The sequence below is a fragment of the Oncorhynchus mykiss genome, chromosome 23 (assembly GCF_013265735.2).
Source record: "Oncorhynchus mykiss isolate Arlee chromosome 23, USDA_OmykA_1.1, whole genome shotgun sequence".
NCBI classification, from domain to species: domain Eukaryota; kingdom Metazoa; phylum Chordata; class Actinopteri; order Salmoniformes; family Salmonidae; genus Oncorhynchus; species Oncorhynchus mykiss.
In genome coordinates, this window is record NC_048587.1 from 47506663 (window position 1) to 47524013 (window position 17351).

Genomic DNA, 17351 nt, shown 5'->3' on the forward strand with positions numbered 1-17351 from the left:
TTCTGTAATGGCCATTTGATGCCAAGTTAATTGTTCACTTTCACATGAATTTCAAAGCTGCTGGAGTTAGAGTTGACAATCCATGCCTACTAGGGTCCACATCTATCTAGTATTGAATGACCCCTGCCCTATTTGGTGTGGTTAACCGGGTGGAGTGAACTCTAGGAATTGAAGAGCTGTCAGGCTCACGTAAGTAGGGAGGCTGCTGTCCAGAAGTATTAGTAGGGGTGCTGCGGTCAGTAAACAGGTAGCCTAGTGGTTAAGAGCATTGTGCCAGTAACAAAAGTTGCTGGTTTGAATCCCGGGGCCGACTAGGTGAAAGCCTGCCCTTGAGGAAAGCACAACTAATTGCTCCTGTAAGTATTCAGTGCATATGACAACTCACTGGATAAGAGCATCTAAAGACAAAACAATTATATTGCAGAAGGAAAAGTATACATGTTAATTCATGAGGTGAGATGCAAACTATTCACCTCGTTCGCTTTGAAGAAAAGGGCAGTTCCGTAAGGGCAGCTTGTCACTTGAGGGCGGAGTCTGACAAGACAGTCATTGCAGCGTCCTTATGAGGATGGTGTTATAGAACAAGATTGTGAGGAGAATCCTGTGTCCAGAACCACATCACTGGGCCAACATCCACAAACCAGTCATGGTGATGGGAGCCCTGATGCTGGGTGCAGTGCTGTTCCTCCACTCTAGTGTGAGTACACCCAACATGCCACTGCCCTGGTCTACCTTTCCATGAGGATGATGTGTGTGGTGGGGCTGGTCCTGATACCCGTCATGAAGCTCAAGCAGAGACAGTTGGATCTGGGGGTCAGGAGCAGGCCCATCAGCATGTATGTTGGGCAGGAATTAATTCATCACATTCTGTTGGAATAGTGTGGTTGGATCCTGATTGTCTTAAATAATGATATACTTTTTTAAAACTTAGAGACACTTGGATGTTTCTGAATAGACTGCATCTACTGTCACGTATTCAGCTGCCTTTATTGATCTCGAGGGAACTTCAGAAAATACCATTCCTTGCCTATTTTAGATGGACGTTAAAATAACTTCTAAATATCTGCATGATAAAGTATCATCCAAGAAGATGTCTTCAAGCTGTCTTGAAAACCAAAAGTTACAGTACTTAGAAATGTTTTACTGTGAGCTTTCAGCATGTTGCGTCTCTGTGAGTGTGCACTGAGCTCTCCAACAGACCAAAGGCTTCAGTGCACAACACCTGTGTACCGACCTGAATCCACCACTTTTGGAAATGACATGACTTTCTGGACCCTAAAGAACTTTTGATTTGTGGACTACAGGAAAAACAGGACTGAGCACACCGTGCACAAAGTAGATGTCCTAACCGACTTGCAAAAACTATAGTTTGTTAACAAGAAATGTGTGGAGTGGTTGAAAAATTAAGTGTATGTAAACTTCTAACTTCAACTGTATGTGAGAATGCTATTCATTGACTACAGCTCAGCGTTCAACACCACAGTGCCCTCGAAGCTCATCACTAAGCTAAGGACCCTGGGACTAAACACCTCCCTCTGTAACTGGATCCTGGACTTTCTGATGGGCCGGCCCCAGGTGGTAAGGGTAGGTAACAACACATCCCCCACGCTTATCCTCAACACGGGGGCCCCTCAGGGATGTGTTCTCTGTCCCCTCCAGTACTCCCTGTTCACTCATGACTACATGGCCAGGCACGACTCCAACACCATCCTATAGGGAGGAGGTCAGAGACCTGACCGTGTGGTGCAAGGACAACAACCTCTCCCTCAACGTGATCAAGACAAAGGAGATGATTGTAGACTACAGGAAAAGGAGGACCAAGCACGCCCCCATTTTCATGGACGGGGCTGTAGTGGAGCAGGTTGAAAGCTTCAAGTTCCTTGGCATCCACATCACCAACAAACTAACATGGTCCAAGCACACCAAGACTGTTGTGAAGAGGGAACGACAAAACCTATTCCCCCTCAGGAGACTGAAAAGATTTGGCATGGGTCCTCAGCTCCTCAAAAGGTTATACAGCTGCACCATCGAGAGCACTGGTTGCATCACTGCCTGGTATGGCAACTGCTCGGCCTCCGACTGCAAGGCACAACAGAGGGTAGTGCTGCTCTTTAATTACTTCTTCTATTTCTTACCCATATTTTTTTTAAACTGCACTGTTGGTTTGGGGCTCATAAGTAAGCATTTCACTGTTGCATTCGCCGCATGTGACTAATAATTTGATTTGACGTTCATTTTCATGGCGCAAATATAAGTAAAGGACGTGAAGGTCGCGGAGAGGAGATATCAGGGAGTTGATCACTGTAAATGTGCCTTTTGGTTTGCGGTCGTCCACAAAATAGTTGGAGTGTTCATATTGCTGACCGGGTGGTTGCAGACATATCCTGACACAATTTATTAATCTATGCAGGGGCTGTCATAATCATCCTCAGTCTCATTTGGTGGGTGTTCTGGTTGGTGGGGAACATTGAGGTGCAACCAGAGGAACAGGAAGATGACGTTAACTTGGTCAGCAGTGTTGTCAGGAAGGTGTAAAATAGTCTTACTAATGATTCCGATGGAACGAGAGGGCCAACAGAGAAGGGCCCTGAACGACGGATGGAAATGTTACCGCTAACGGGCAGCAAGCCGTCACTCTGTACATTATTTATCAGTGCACCACATCAACTCCATCTAATGAACTTACCAGAGAGACACTGAGAATATGATTTGACAGGTAATTTTGTTTCAAGTCAATTGGCAATATAATAATGAAGCAGTGTGTAATAGTGTTCAGTTATAACCAATTATGTATATAAACCATGGATTGGTGATGCTAAGTATTGGCCATTGAGAGACTTTGAAGCCACTGGTCAGCCATATTGCAACATTGTGATGCAGTGCCTTAAAATGTGATGCGCCACTCGGGAGCCCTAAAAATGACACTTAAGGAAAATGTTTTAATATATTTTTTCATGTTTTATTTGTGTGATTAGCTCACATAATATACTTTAAAAGAATGCAAGTACTTACAATATGAGTGAAATAGTTTTCCTTCCAAAAATTGTAGTTATGTTAAAAAGTAGCTTTTCTGTATTGGAATGTTGTGGGTGTACCCCAACAACAGAATGGTGTGGCCATATATTGGTATAAAAAAAAATATTATTGCAGGTAGACCGCTGATTAGCCAGCTCATCATCCTCTAAACTTCTGATTTGCCAACACATCTTCTTCAGGAGTATGACATCATACTCTATGAGGAAATAGCAAGCAATTTTTAAACCTTCTGTTTGAGATTTGTTTTAAGTGTTTTTTTCCCCAATTAATACTTTGGCCACAAATACGAGTATAGAACCTTATTTGAGTATGAGTTAACAGAGTTTGAACTTTTAAAAGTTTGATTTTCACTGGATAATTACTTTAAATGTTTGAATTGAATGTAAATCTATATTTACCTACTTTGTATGATGAGTAACACCCTCCTGCTGTGAGTACAGTTCCTCTTTTATTCTGAAATCTCACCAGTCTATGCGTGGCACAAGGACTAACCCCTACATTACACATTACACTCAAAAAAGAAGAAGGTTCCTGGAGTATCCTTTAGGGCACATATGTCAGAGTCAAGGCCCGCGGGCCACATCCGGCCCGCAAGAAGGTTTTTTACGGCCCCTGGGATGATCTTGATTTATTATTAGAACCGGCCCGCAGCAAGCCGGCAGCCCGCAGATCTTTTACACGCACCAATACTACATTTCCCACAATGCAAAGGTGACGCACCGAGCAGTAGGCTGCTTCATTTCAATATTTATTGGCACAGCAGTCGTCAGCATCACAGTAAAATTAACTTTCAGATACCCATCAAAAATGGCAAAACGGAAGGTGGATACTGAGAACCGGGGGTTTCAAACAAGGTGGGAGTCGGAGTATATGTTCACGAAGGTAGCTGGAAAACCTGTGTGTCTTCTGTGTGGAGAAAGTGTGGCGGTACTGAAAGAGTATAATCTGAGACGACATTATGAAACGAAACACGCGGACAAAAACAAGAATATGGACATGGAACAAAGGCTACAAAAGGCCAGTTTTATTTTGGCAGAAGAGATCGCTAAATCAGCCCGGCCATTTACGGAGGGGGATTTCATCAAAAACTGCATGATTAAAGTTTGTGACGAAGTTTGCCCAGAAAAAAGGCAACTCTTTTTAAATGTGAGTCTGAGCAGAAACACCATTGCCGAGAGAGTAGACCAGTTGTCCATCAATCTAAAAGAGCAGCTTGTGAAAAAGGGAAAAGATTTTATTGCATATTCCTTGGCTGTGGATGAGAGCACCGACATTTCTGACATTGCCCAGTTGTCAATTTTCATCCGCGGAGTGGACTCCAACCTAAGCGTGACAGAGGAGTTTTTGGCTTTACGTCCTATGCATGGCACAACTACGGGGCATGATTTGTATGAAGAGGTGTCAAGATGTGTAAATGAGATGGAGCTGCCTTGGGAAAAACTCGTGGGTTTGACAACCGACGGAGCACCTGCGATGTGTGGACACAGGAGCGGACTGGTGGCGAAGATACGGGAAAAGATGCAAGAGGAAAACGCGACAGGTGAGCTGACAGCTTATCATTGTATCATACACCAGGAAGCGTTGTGCGGTAAAGCCTTGAAAATGGAGCATGTAATGAGCATCATCACGCGCACAGTTAACTTTATCAGAGCCAAAGGTTTGAATCACCGCCAGTTCAAGACATTTCTGACGGAGTTAGAAACGGAGCATGGTGATTTGCCTTATCACACAGAGGTGCGATGGCTAAGCCAGGGAAAGGTGCTTCAAAGATGTTTCGAGCTTCGTGAGGAGATTTGTCTGTTCTTAGACAGCAAAGGGAAAGACACAACACAACTCCGAGACGAAATGTTTCTGTGTGAAATGGCTTTTCTGTGTGACATTACGAGTCATCTGAATGCAATAAACTTGCAGCTGCAGGGTCGGGATCGTGTCATCTCTGATATGTACAGTACAGTGAAGGCATTTAAAACCAAACTGACTCTGTGGGAGACGCAGATGCGGAAAGAAAATTTGAGCCACTTTCCCAGCTGCCAGACCATGAAAGAGAAGCTCTCTACCAGTGCGTTCCCGAGCACACAGTTGGCTGATAAAATAGGTATGCTTGCCGCTGACTTTCGACGCCGATTTGCTGACTTTGAAGCACAAAAAAGCAGGTTGGAACTGCTCGGTAACCCATTTGCTGTTGACGTGGAAAGCTCACCACCAAACCTCCAAATGGAGTTGATTGACCTCCAATGCAATGATGCACTGAGGGCAAAATATGCGGCAGTGGGTGCTGCGGAGTTCGCCCGTTTCCTCCCCGGCACAATGCCCCAGCTGCGCATCCAGGCTGCTCAAACGTTGTCTATGTTTGGCAGCACATACCTGTGTGAACAACTGTTTTCTTTTATGAACCTGAACAAAACATCACACAGAAGTCGACTTACTGCTGAACACCTCCACTCAATTCTGAGGATTTCTTCAGCTCAGAGCCTTACCCCAAACATTGATGAACTTGTGGAAAAGATGGGACACCACCAAGTATCACCCTCAACCTCAAACAAGTGAACATTACTGTGCAATCACATATTTAGAGTTTTTACTCAGTTCAAGTTTAAAAGTTAAAATTTAATATTTGTTTTCACTGCATGTTACTTCTCCTTAAACAAAGTGTTGTTTTTGATTAATAGATTTTTGCACTTTATTTTTTTGTATTTCAATCCAATTATATTTTAAAAATATTTCAGTTGAGTGGATGATAGAAAATTGCTATTATTGTTTTTTCTTTGAAGTAAATTTAGCCCACTTTTGCTAAAATAGAAAATATAGTCTACTGATGGTGCCTTGAATACCGGTTTCTTTCATTTAATGTTCATGTTATGGGGATATTTATATAAAGGAAATTTGTCTTTTGTGTCTGTTGAAAATTAAAGATTACTGACAGAGCCATAAGAAAATATTGCTTTATTTATCTGATCATATTGTAATATATTTGTTAGGTTTTCAGTAGGTTCAATTAGGTTCACTAGACTATATGCGTCATTTAAAAATTTTTCAATGAACATTCGAACAGTCCGGCCCTCGTCTTGTAGCTGATTTTTTTATTTGGCCCTCCGTCCATTTGACTTTGACACCCCTGCTTTAGGGGTTCTTCAAGCTGAAACTGTGGGGGTTCCCTTGAAGAACTTTAAAGGGTTCCCTTGAAGAACTCTTTAAAGGTTTAAAGACAATATAAAAATGTTTTTTGTTGTTGTAGTAATCTCTAAAAAGTATAATGAGAGAGAGAGAGAGAGACAGCTGCATGTGAGCTCTCACATTTTCCAACATGTTTTTTACAAAAAGATAGATAAACTTTTTTGGGCAGGGACATATTCAGGATGCTACCCTCCACAGCATAACCTTCACTGCAGATCAAAACTCCAAACCTACAACCTAATTTTGGACAAAATTACTGCTGATTACTGCTGACAAGGATTCATTTTTCCAAGCTATACAGATGGTGCTCTGGCAAACGATCAGCAGAGACCTGAGGACACCATCCAACCTGGAACTGAGACAGACCAGATACAACTTCAATTAGCACTGAGGTGTGACGTGAGAGGTGTCGAAGCCTTTGATCTCATCAAATGGCAGGAGTCTCTCACAGCTGACCCTGCCTCCAGAAATAAAAGCACACCCATTAAATGGGTGTGACACCTACTCCCGTTGCCTGCTGCTTGGATTACACTTGGCGATCTGTTCACCGTCTGCCCTGGTCTGTCTCCCCCTTTCTGGTACAAGTACCCCCACCACACTTCCCCCTCTCTCCTGAGCTATCGCTCGCCTCCAGCACACACGCACTGTTGGGGCGAGTGACTCTGAACTTATAAAGTTATAAACTCCGCAAAAAAAGAAACGTCCATTCACTGTCAACTGCGTTTATTTTCATAACAAGATTCAACAACAGACAAACTAAACAAGTTCCACAGACATGTGACTAACAGAAATTGAATAATGTTTCCCTAAACAAAGGGGGGGGGGGGGGGGGGGGGGGGTCAAAATCAAAAGTAACAGTGTGGCCACCAGCGGAATTAAGAACTGCAGTGCATCTCCTCCTCATGGACTGCACCAGATTTGCCAGTACTTGTTGTGAGATGTTACCCCACTCTTCCACCAAGGCACCTGCAGGTTCCTGGACATTTCTGGAGGGAATGGCCCTGGCCCTCACCCTCCGATCCAACAGGTCCCAGACGTGCTCAATGGGATTGAGATCCGGGCTCTTCGCTGACCATGGCAGAACACCGACATTCCTGTCTTGCAGGAAATCACGCACAGAACGAGCAGTATGGCTGGTGGCATTGTCATGCTGGAGGGTCATGTTAGGATGAGCCTGCAGGAAGGGTACCACATGAGGGAGGAGGATGTCTTCCCTGTAATGCACAGCGTTGAGAGGTGTTGCTACACGTGGTTTGCCACTGCGAGGATGATCAGCTGTCCGTCCTATCTCCCTGTAGCGCAGTCTTAGGCGTCTCACAGTACGGACATTGCTATTTATTGCCCTGGCCACATCTGCAGTCCTCATGCCTCCTTGCAGCATGCCTAAGGCACGTTCACGCAGCTGAGCAGGAACCTTAGGCATTTTTCTTTTGGTGTTTTCAGAGTCAGTAGATAGGCCTCTTTTAGTGTCCTAAGTTTTCATAACTGTGACCTTAATTGCCTACCGTCTGTAAGCTGTTAGTGTCTTAACAACCGTTCCAGAGGTGTATGTTCATTAATTGTTTATGGTTCATTGAACAAGCATGGGAAACAGTGTTTAAACCCTTTACAATGAAGATCTGTGAAGTTATTTGGATTTTTACAAATGATCTTTGAAAGACAGGGTCCTGAAAAGGGGACGTTTCTTTTTTTGCTGAGTTTATATATATATATAGCTATTTCCCTCATAACTCCTGCATGCTTTGTTGACTATGAACTTTCTTGTTTACTCAACTGTGGGACAGACTGTTTGTTCCCACACTCGGGACCCTGACTCTCTATTGGCTACACATACTTTTGGCCTCCCATCCTATTCTAACTACCTCTCGCTGGCTTTGTATTCATGTTTACTGATGAAATTGCTGTACAATATGATCTTGTTTCCATCTAATGCACATTCAAATGTCATAAATCAACCCTGCAGAGCTCTCCCTGTCCTCTGCTGTGCCTTGAATGTATTACTGTGGATGATATCTGGAAATGTGCATGTACACCCTGGCCCATCTACTGTTGTTAGCCCCAATTCTGACTTGTGCTTTGATATCTGCTTCACTGATTTCTGCTCTCGTAAAAGCCTGTGTTTTCTGCACGTTTACACTGAAGCTTATTACCTCATGTATAAATTTAAAGTGTGGGTTCACAGTTCCAATCCAGATGTGTTGGTTGGTCATTACTGAGACGTGGTTAAGGAAGAGTGTTTTGAATACTGATGTTAACCTTTCTGGTTATAACCTTTTTCGGCAAGACAGATCTTCCAAAGGTGGTGGATTGGCACTCTTTACCAAGGATCACCTTCATTGCTCGGTTGTCTCCACCAAGTCTGTCCCCAAACAATTTCATTTGCTGGTTTTAAGCATTAAACTTTCAAATAGCACTTTGTTGACTGTTGCTGGGTGCTATCATCCTCCATCAGCACCGGCCTGTACCCTACCTGCCCCAAGCTCTCTCCTGGCACCTTACACTAAATCTGAATTTGTCCTGCTAGGTGACCTAAACTGGGACATGCTTAAACCACCTGACCAAGTCCTAAAGCAATGGGACTCCCTAGAACTTTCTCAGATTTTTACCAATCCCACAAGGTATGACTCCAAAACACCCAGAAAGGCTACTCTCCTCGATGTTCACAAATAATCCTGATAGGTATCAGTCTGGTGTTTTATGTAATGACCTTGGTAATCACTGTTTCACAACCTGTGTTCATAATGGCTGCTCAGTGAAATGACCTGTCCTGATTTGTCATAGACGCTTGCTAAAAAAACTAATGAGCTTCCTTCATGAACTGGCCTCTGTACGGCCCCGTAAAGAAAATGAGAATTAAAAACAGATTCAACCCCTGGTTCGAACGTGATCTTGCAGAGTTACTCCACCTCAAGAATTGCATTTGGCGAAAGGCTCGGCAGATGCATATGTAGGCTGACTGGCTCTCGTTCAGGCAAATGAGAAATAAGCGCACTCAGGCTATCCGGAAGGCCGAAATATGTTACTTTAAGGAGCAGTTCTCTCTCTGTGGGTCTAACCCCAAGAAGTTCTGGGAAACGATTAAAGACTTGGAGAATAAACCCTCCTCCTCACAGCTGCCCATGTCCCTTAATGTTGATGATGTGGTTGTTACTGACAAGAGGCACATGGCTGAGCTCTTTAAACACCACTTCATTAGATCAGGATTCTAATTTGACTCAGCCATGCCTCCTTCCCCGTCCAACATTTCCCCATCTCCCACCCTTCTAATGCTACTAGTCCCATGCTCTTCCCTCTTTTCCCCTGCCCCGCTACAAAGTTTCTCCCTGCAGGCGGCCACTGAGTCTGAGGTGTTAAAGGAACTCCTTAAACTTGACCCTTTAGACCCTTTCTTCTTTAAGGGTGCTGCCCTTATCATCGCCAAGCCTATCTTTGACCTTTTTAACCTGTCTCTCCTCTCTGGGGAGGTTCACATTGCTTGGAAGGCAGCCAGTCCTTTATATAACTCTAACTGTTATAGGCCTATTTCTATTTTGCCTTGTTTATCAAAAGTGTTGGGAAAACGTGTCAATAATCAACTGACTGGCTCTCTTGATGTTTATAGTGTTCTCTCTGGTATGCAATCTGGTTTCCGCTCAGGTTATGTATGTGCCACTGCAACCTTAAAGGTCCTCAATGATGTCACCATTGCCCTTGATTCTAAGCAATGTTGTGCTGCTATTTTTATTAACTTGGCCAAATCTTTTGATACGGTAGACCATTCCATTCTTCTGGGCCGGCGAAGGAGTATTGGTATCTCTGAGGGATCTTTGGTCTGGTTTGCTAACTACCTTACTCAAAGAATGCAGTGTATAAAGTCAGAACATCTGCGGTCTCGGCCACTGCCTGTCACCAAGGGAGTACCCCAAGGCTCTTCTCAATTTACATCAACAACATAGCTCAGGCAGTAGGAGCCCTTCTCATCCATTTATATGCAGATGAAACAGTATTATACTCAGCTGGCCCCTCCCTGGATTTTTTGTTAAACACTCTACAACAAATCTTTCTTAGTGTCCAACAAGCTTTCTCTACTGTGTATTTAAATGTTTTATCCCCCATCCCTGTAGGAGGCCTTTTGCCTTAGGGTAGGCCGTCGTTGTAAATAAGAATTTGTTCCTTACTGACTTGCCTAGTTAAATAAATGGTTAAATAAAAAATAAATAAAATGGTTCTTCAAAGAACCCCTTTTAATGGATCCTCGATTAAGCTTTTGGGGTTAATTTTGTGATAAATTTGAATGAAAAAAAATGTTTTGATAATGACAAATGGAACTGATGATACACTACTCAATTTCGAAATTGCACCTTGTGTATTCTACTATTACAACATTCAAGAGTAAGTTTAAAACCAGAGTGAGTTACTTTAAAATAAATACTCTCATAGTTCGGGTACCACTGTCCTAAGACAACAAAAATGTTAAGGGTGTACTGTATGACAGAGTGATAGACCATTTCATCAACATGGAAGAGAGGAGGATACCATCTCTACAAGTAGGGCGAGTCAACATGTTTTCACTACTTGCACACACAGAAATCAGAAACATGGACAGTCGCATCATATTTAGCTTACATAGATTGGACTAAATAGTTTTTGGTATATTTTAGTTGCCACTGTATTAGACTAAGCATAGGCAGGGGTGATTTTAGCATGTAAATCTTGGTGGGGCAAAAAAAAATGTGCCCAATGTCCCAACAGCAGAGTCACAACATCTTACCACTGCTACACCTGGCTATCAGCGGAGCCTTGTCTGGCAGTGAAATAGTACATTCAGCCTAATTTACCACCTTTAAAAAAACATAGCTAATATGGCTGACTTGCTTAAACAAATGTGGTTTCTATTGACAGTTGAGATGTACAAATTATGGCATAAGGTGACGACTAGCAGATAAGAGTCAATCCGTAATTTAGATGAAGACATTAATGAGCGAGTTAGGACAGACATCGTCAATAGAACTATTTGTTCAGCACTTTTGAAATGTACAGCAATAGAATTAAGAACATGGGCCGTTCTACCTGTACACCAAGTCAGAACCATAGGATAAATAAAGGGGGCAACACATACTTTCACATGAATGGAAATTAGGGATTGGCTGTTGTCAGCAGGCACACAGGTTATGCCTGTCTGTCACAATATGTGCTTCCACATTTGATCCTGATCAGCAATTTGATTGGTGATTGATTCACTTATTTTCCCCTCCATTCATAACAACCTGTGACTATTCTGTGAAGGACTACTCTTTTTTTCAACAATTAATGTAATGCATATCCTTGTGACTCTTCCCAATACATTGCCTAACCCTTACATTTATATCACTATCAATTAAATTAAATTCAAGGGGCTTTATTGGCATGGGAAACACATGTTTACATTGCCAAAGCAGGTGAAATAGATAAACAAAAGTTAAAATAACAAAAGTTAACAGTAAATATTACACACACAAGTTCCCCCAAAATAAAAACATTTAGTGTAATTTACACTATACTGGTCACAACTAAGACAGTACAGACCTTTAACCACACAGAGGAAAATACAGAGGGGGTGTGGAGGTCTGGCTTTGTAGCTTGATGTCTCTAGTCTAGAGATCAGACGTGCTCTCTCTCACACACACAGCTTTTCATAAAAAGAGAACTGTCAATGAATACTGTTTTTGAAAACAAGCGAACGTTTAACACTGATACAGATCCAAATCGCTCCTAACCTGTCATATGACAACAGTGTGTCTGGTCATGTGACCTGCAGCGCCGACGTTGTTTCGCTTTGCAGGCAGGAGCACCGAAGTGTCAAAATGAATTCATTTTATTACAGCTAGACGATTGCCAGAGCCACGACAGTCCAGTCGCCGAATCGACCAATGCGGATGGGTTTGTTAGTCAACAATTTTATCTACAAATGTGACTCGGGTTAACTATATAGTGATAAACGACAACTCGCAGGCCTCTGTAGTTCCAGCCGACAGGAGCAACAGTGGGCCACGGACCGAGGTTGTGTTGATGAGACGAAGGGAGGGCTGCATCATGGAAGTTGTGCTCTCTGCCACCCAGGGTTCGGTTCGTACAGAATGTGATGAATCGCAATAGAATTCTAGATATCCACCAAGTCGAACCATGAACTAGTTTACATGTGGTGTGTCAACAACAGCTAACATACTCGGACTGACAGAATGAACGGTGAGTTGGAGCTAAAAAAAACATTTTTGTTCTACCATCAATTGACACCTGGCTTTGGCTTATTGCGCGAATTTTGTCTGGTTTACGCACATAGGCCTATTAAAAGAGGTTTAGAATGGATGACAAAGCATAATTATCATGTGAGTTCAGGCAGGCGTGAAGGATAGATGACTTCCCGCGTTTATCTTGAATCTCCCCATGCAAATCGATTTTTTTCTTGACTGCATGAGACCATAGATGTCAAAGAAACCCTTCCAATTATAATAGTAAGACTTATTGTATTGCTCCTGAGTCCTGACTAGCCCAAGATGTGCTATTACAGAGCATAACGTTACCGTAACTTCTTAAGGTCGAAGGAACCTGTTATTTTCATAGGTACACTGGCAACGTTTCTGGTGGCATCTTCTATTACACACAGGTGTTTCGAGCATGCTAAATAGATGATCAGTGGTCTCTGACTTCCATGGCGATACAGTGCCTGGCAAACGTATTCATCCCTCTCGGCGTTTTTCCGATGTTGTTGCATTACGACCTGTAATTTTAAATTGATTTTTATTTGGATTTCATGTGATGGACATACACAAATTGGTGAGGTGAAATGAAAAAAAAAAAAACTTGTTTAGAAAAAATTATAAACTGATAAGTGGTGTGTGCATATGTATTCACCCCCTTTGCTATGAAGCCCCAAAATAAGATCTGGTGCAACCAATTACCTTCAGAAGTGACATAATTAGTTAAATAAATTCTACCTGTGTGCAATCTAAGTGTCACATGATCGGTCACATGGTCTCAGTATATATACACCTGTTTTGAAAGGCTCCAGAGTCTGCAACACCACTAAGCAAGGGGCACCACCAAGCAAGTGTCACCATGAAGACCAAGGAGTTCTCCAAACAGGTCAGGGACAAAGTTGTGGAGAAGTACAGATCAGGGTTGGGTTATAAAAAAATATCATGAACTTTGAACATCCCACAGAGCACCATTCAAGCCATTATTAAAAAATGAAAAGAATATGGCACCACAACAAACCTGGGATTGAGGTTCACCTTCCAGTAGGACAATGATCCTAATCATACTGCTAAAGAAACACTGAAGTGGTTTATGGGGAAACATTTAAATGTCTTGGAATAGCCTAATAACCGGACCTCAATCCAATTGAGAATCTGTGGTATGACTTCGATTGCTGTACACCAGCGGAACACATCCAACTTGAAGGATTTGGAGAAGTTTTGCCTTGAAGAATGGGCAAAAATCCCAGTGGCTAGATGTGCCAAGCTTATAGAGATGTAGTCAATGTGAAATGGCTAGCTAGTTAGCGGTGGTGCGCGCTAGTGGCGTTTCAATCGGTGACGTCACTTGCTCTGAGACCTTGAAGTAGTGGTTCCCCTTGCTTCCCAAGGGCCGCGGCTTTTGTGGAGCGATGGGTAACGAGGCTTTGAGGGTGACTGTTGACGTGTGCAGAGCGTCTCTGGTTCGCGCACGGGGCGAGGGGACGGACTATACTGTTACAGAGACATACCCCAAGAGACTTGCAGCTGTAAATGCTGCAAAAGGTGTCTACAAAGTATTGACTGGGGGGGTGAATAGTTTTATGCACGCTCAAGTTTTTCATTTTTTTTTATTATTTCTTGCTTGTTTCACAAAAAATATTTTGCATCTTCAAGGTGGTAAGCGTGTTGTGTGTAAATCCAACTAATACAAACCCCCCAAAAATCCATTTTATTTCCAGGTTGTAAGGTAACAAAATTGGAAAAATGCCAAGGAATGGAATGCTTTCGCAGGCCACTGTATGGCTGTGTGGGATCCCTAACCCTGTAAAGGTGTATCAATTTAACCTTTTTTGTTTTTAGAAAATTATTTCTTGTTGATCTGAATCACAGGGTCCAGTGTGTGTTAATGTTTAGACCAAGTGTCGGGGCTCTTAACAAAAAACCCCAGTAAAGAAGATGCCTTCCTCCAATCACTTCTGTGTAATGGAACTGAGAGCGATGATCAAGGGCTGAGTCCTGACCATCCTCATGTAGCCCATAACTTTCTCCAAGGTATAGCAAACTAAACTCCACGGTGAAGGAAGTTTCTGTTGAACTCCGCCAACGGAGTGGATCAGAGACCAGGCTTTGTGGAATCTAGCTCTGACTACATAGATTCGCCCAAGGTCAATGCTTCACATTTTTTGCACCAAATTTTGTACAATTATGAAATGCAGTACCGCATTGGTAATAAAGCATTATTTGTTCGACCGCAACTTCTGGGGTAGCTAGCTTTAGCTTGGTACCTAGCTAGAACCAATACAACCAGCCTGAAAACAATGACCAGTAGAAACTGCAGTCATTTTCATTATTCTTAGCAATGATTTAGGAATCCTTTGTAAGTATCAGATTTTTCTTTGAAAATTTGTATACATTTCTGATACGTTTGGTGAAATTGTGGTACAGCTCTGATTTAGCCAGAGATGGCTCTTAGGCCAGAAATCTAAGATGAGTTTCCCAAACTGACATACTCATGTTTGTAAGATCGCCCTCCTTCTCCTCCTCAGGCCCTCAGCAGAATGACGCAAAGAGACAACACTTGCTGGAGCGGCTGCTTGACTCTGTCAAACAGGTAAGGGGTAATCACAGTTAACCCAGAACTGTCGCTCGTAATTGGTCTGCTGATCGATTAAGTTCTGGGTGCATACATGTTAAGTGAAGAGATTTAAGGAGGAGCGGAACCAGGAGCTACACCCTCTCTCTTTGCAAGTTACGGTCCGAATGTCCCCTCCCCTTCCAACATTTTAAAGATGGTAACACCTGCAAAATTCGTGATTTGTCCAAATAACCCAAACGTCGGAACTACTGCTCGTTATCCCACGCATCCCATTCCTTCCAGGTTATGTGAGCATTCCTATACGTGACAGGCCAGGTTATGTTAGCTTCCTTGTTGCATTCCTTTACTATGGATAATTCCCACTGAAGAGGAGTGCATTACAGCTATGGTCAAATGAGTCATATAATCATAAACTGTTGTAATGATATGCTATTACAGTGTAATTCTATGGTTTCTACTGTTTATAAGGCATGATATGATACTGTGCGTATTGTTTTTCTAGCTGGTTTGATGTGGTCTCTAGCTGGCAGGCTCCCATTGAGTAAGTAAATGTGTTGTGTCATTGTTATTTTGATAGTCATGTCATTCTTCATTTCTCTTCAGTGCCAAATCCGCTTTGGAGGAAGAAAGGAGATCGCCTCAGATTCCGACAGCAGGTACCAATGTTTTATTATTACAAAACTGATATGATTTATTGATGTTGTGTGTGTGTGTGTGTGATGTATTGTATCTCCCCTGTAGGGTGATCTGTTTGTGTGCCCAGTTTGAGGCTGTCCTCCAGCATGGCCTGAGGAAGACCAGAGGCCTGGCTCTCACTGCTGCTGCCATAAAGCAAGCCGCAGGCTTCACCAGCAAGACTGAAGCAGGTACAGTCACATGACCTGGAAACAGATTAGTCAGTGATATGTAAAAAAAAAAGAGGTACTGGTAATCTTTATCTGCACATTCTTTAAATTAGGTCAGATTAGGTTTGTATTTGGTGTAAAAAAAGAAGAGCTTTATGTAAAGAATGTAGAAAATTAAATATGATATATTAAAACAAATATTGGGTCAGAAAAGAGCTATATGACCGAGTCAGACCATTAGAACCACTGCATCACCATAGTAGTGACAGCTCAGAGTTACAGACTAGTATTAAAAGTTCAAAAGCTGCTCTCACTCAAACAATGAAAAGGAATAACCAAAGGAGGCAGATATGCAAAAATAATATACTTAATTTAATCCATGCTTGAAAGAATATACAAGGGGAAAGTTCAAGGTGCTATGAAAACAAAAAAAGGAGCATGCCAAACATTATCCTGGGAAACTGGAGACCTGAGAAGACATGGCCAAACGTTTTTAGAATGACACAAATATGACTTTTCACAAAGTCTGCTGCCTTAGTTTGTAAGATGGCAATTTGCATATTCTCCAGAATGTTATGAAGAGTGATCAGATGAATCGCAATTAATTGCAAAGTCCCTCTTTGCCATGCAAATGAACTGAATCCCCCAAAAACATTTCCACTGCATTTCAGCCCTGCTACAAAAGGACCAGCTGACATCATGTCAGTGATTCTCTCTTTAACACAGGTGTGAGTGTTGAAGAGGACAAGGCTGGAGATCACTCTGTCATGCTGATTGAGTTCGAATAACAGATTGGAAGCTTCAAAAAGAGGGTGGTGCTTGGAATCATTGTTCTTCCTCTGTCAACCATGGTTACCTGCAAAGAAACACGTGCCGTCATCATTGCTTTGCACAAGAAGGGTTTTCTCAGGAATGGCAGCAGGGAGGTGTGAGTGCATCTGCACGCACAGTGAGGCGAAGTCTTTTGAAGGATGCCCTGGTGTCAAGAAGGGCAGCAAAGAAGCTACTTCTCTCCAGGAAAAACATCAGGGACAGACTGATATTCTGCAAATGGTACAGGGATTGGACTGCTGAGGACTGGGTAAAGTCATCTTCTCTGATGAATCCCCTTTCCGATTGTTAGGGGCATCCTGAAAAACCTTGTCCAGAGAAGACAAGGTGAGCGCTACCATCAGTCCTGTGTCATGCCAACAGTAAGACATTCTGAGACCATTCATGTGTGGTGTTGCTTCTCAGCCAAGGGAGTGTGCTTACTCACAATTTTGTCTAAGAACACAGCCATGAATAAAGAATGGTACCAACACATCCTCCGAGAGCAACTTCTCCCAACCATCCAGGAACAGTTTGGTGATGAACAATGCCTTTTCCAGCATGATGGAGCAAGGCAAAAGTGATAAGTGGCTCGGGGAACAAAACATCAATATTTTGGGTCCATGGCCAGGAAACTCCCCAGACCTTAATCCCATTGAGAACTTGTGGTCAATCCTCAAGAGGCGGGTGGACAAA

The 17351-nt window shown here is 42.7% G+C and overlaps 1 protein-coding gene across 2 annotated transcripts in view; it reads left to right on the forward strand.

Annotated features, from left to right (window-relative positions):
• Positions 1–11959: 11959 nt before the first annotated feature.
• The window catches only part of LOC110502889 (sorting nexin-29), a 175598-nt gene continuing 170206 nt past the window's right edge, over positions 11960–17351 (forward strand). For both annotated transcript variants that reach the window (XM_036960638.1, XM_036960639.1), the window contains exons 1-4: positions 11960–12414; positions 14951–15015; positions 15604–15656; positions 15742–15866. In XM_036960638.1, the coding sequence (XP_036816533.1) occupies positions 12408–12414; positions 14951–15015; positions 15604–15656; positions 15742–15866 (250 nt within the window). In that variant the 5' untranslated portion in view covers positions 11960–12407. The remainder of the gene's footprint in view (positions 12415–14950; positions 15016–15603; positions 15657–15741; positions 15867–17351) is intronic.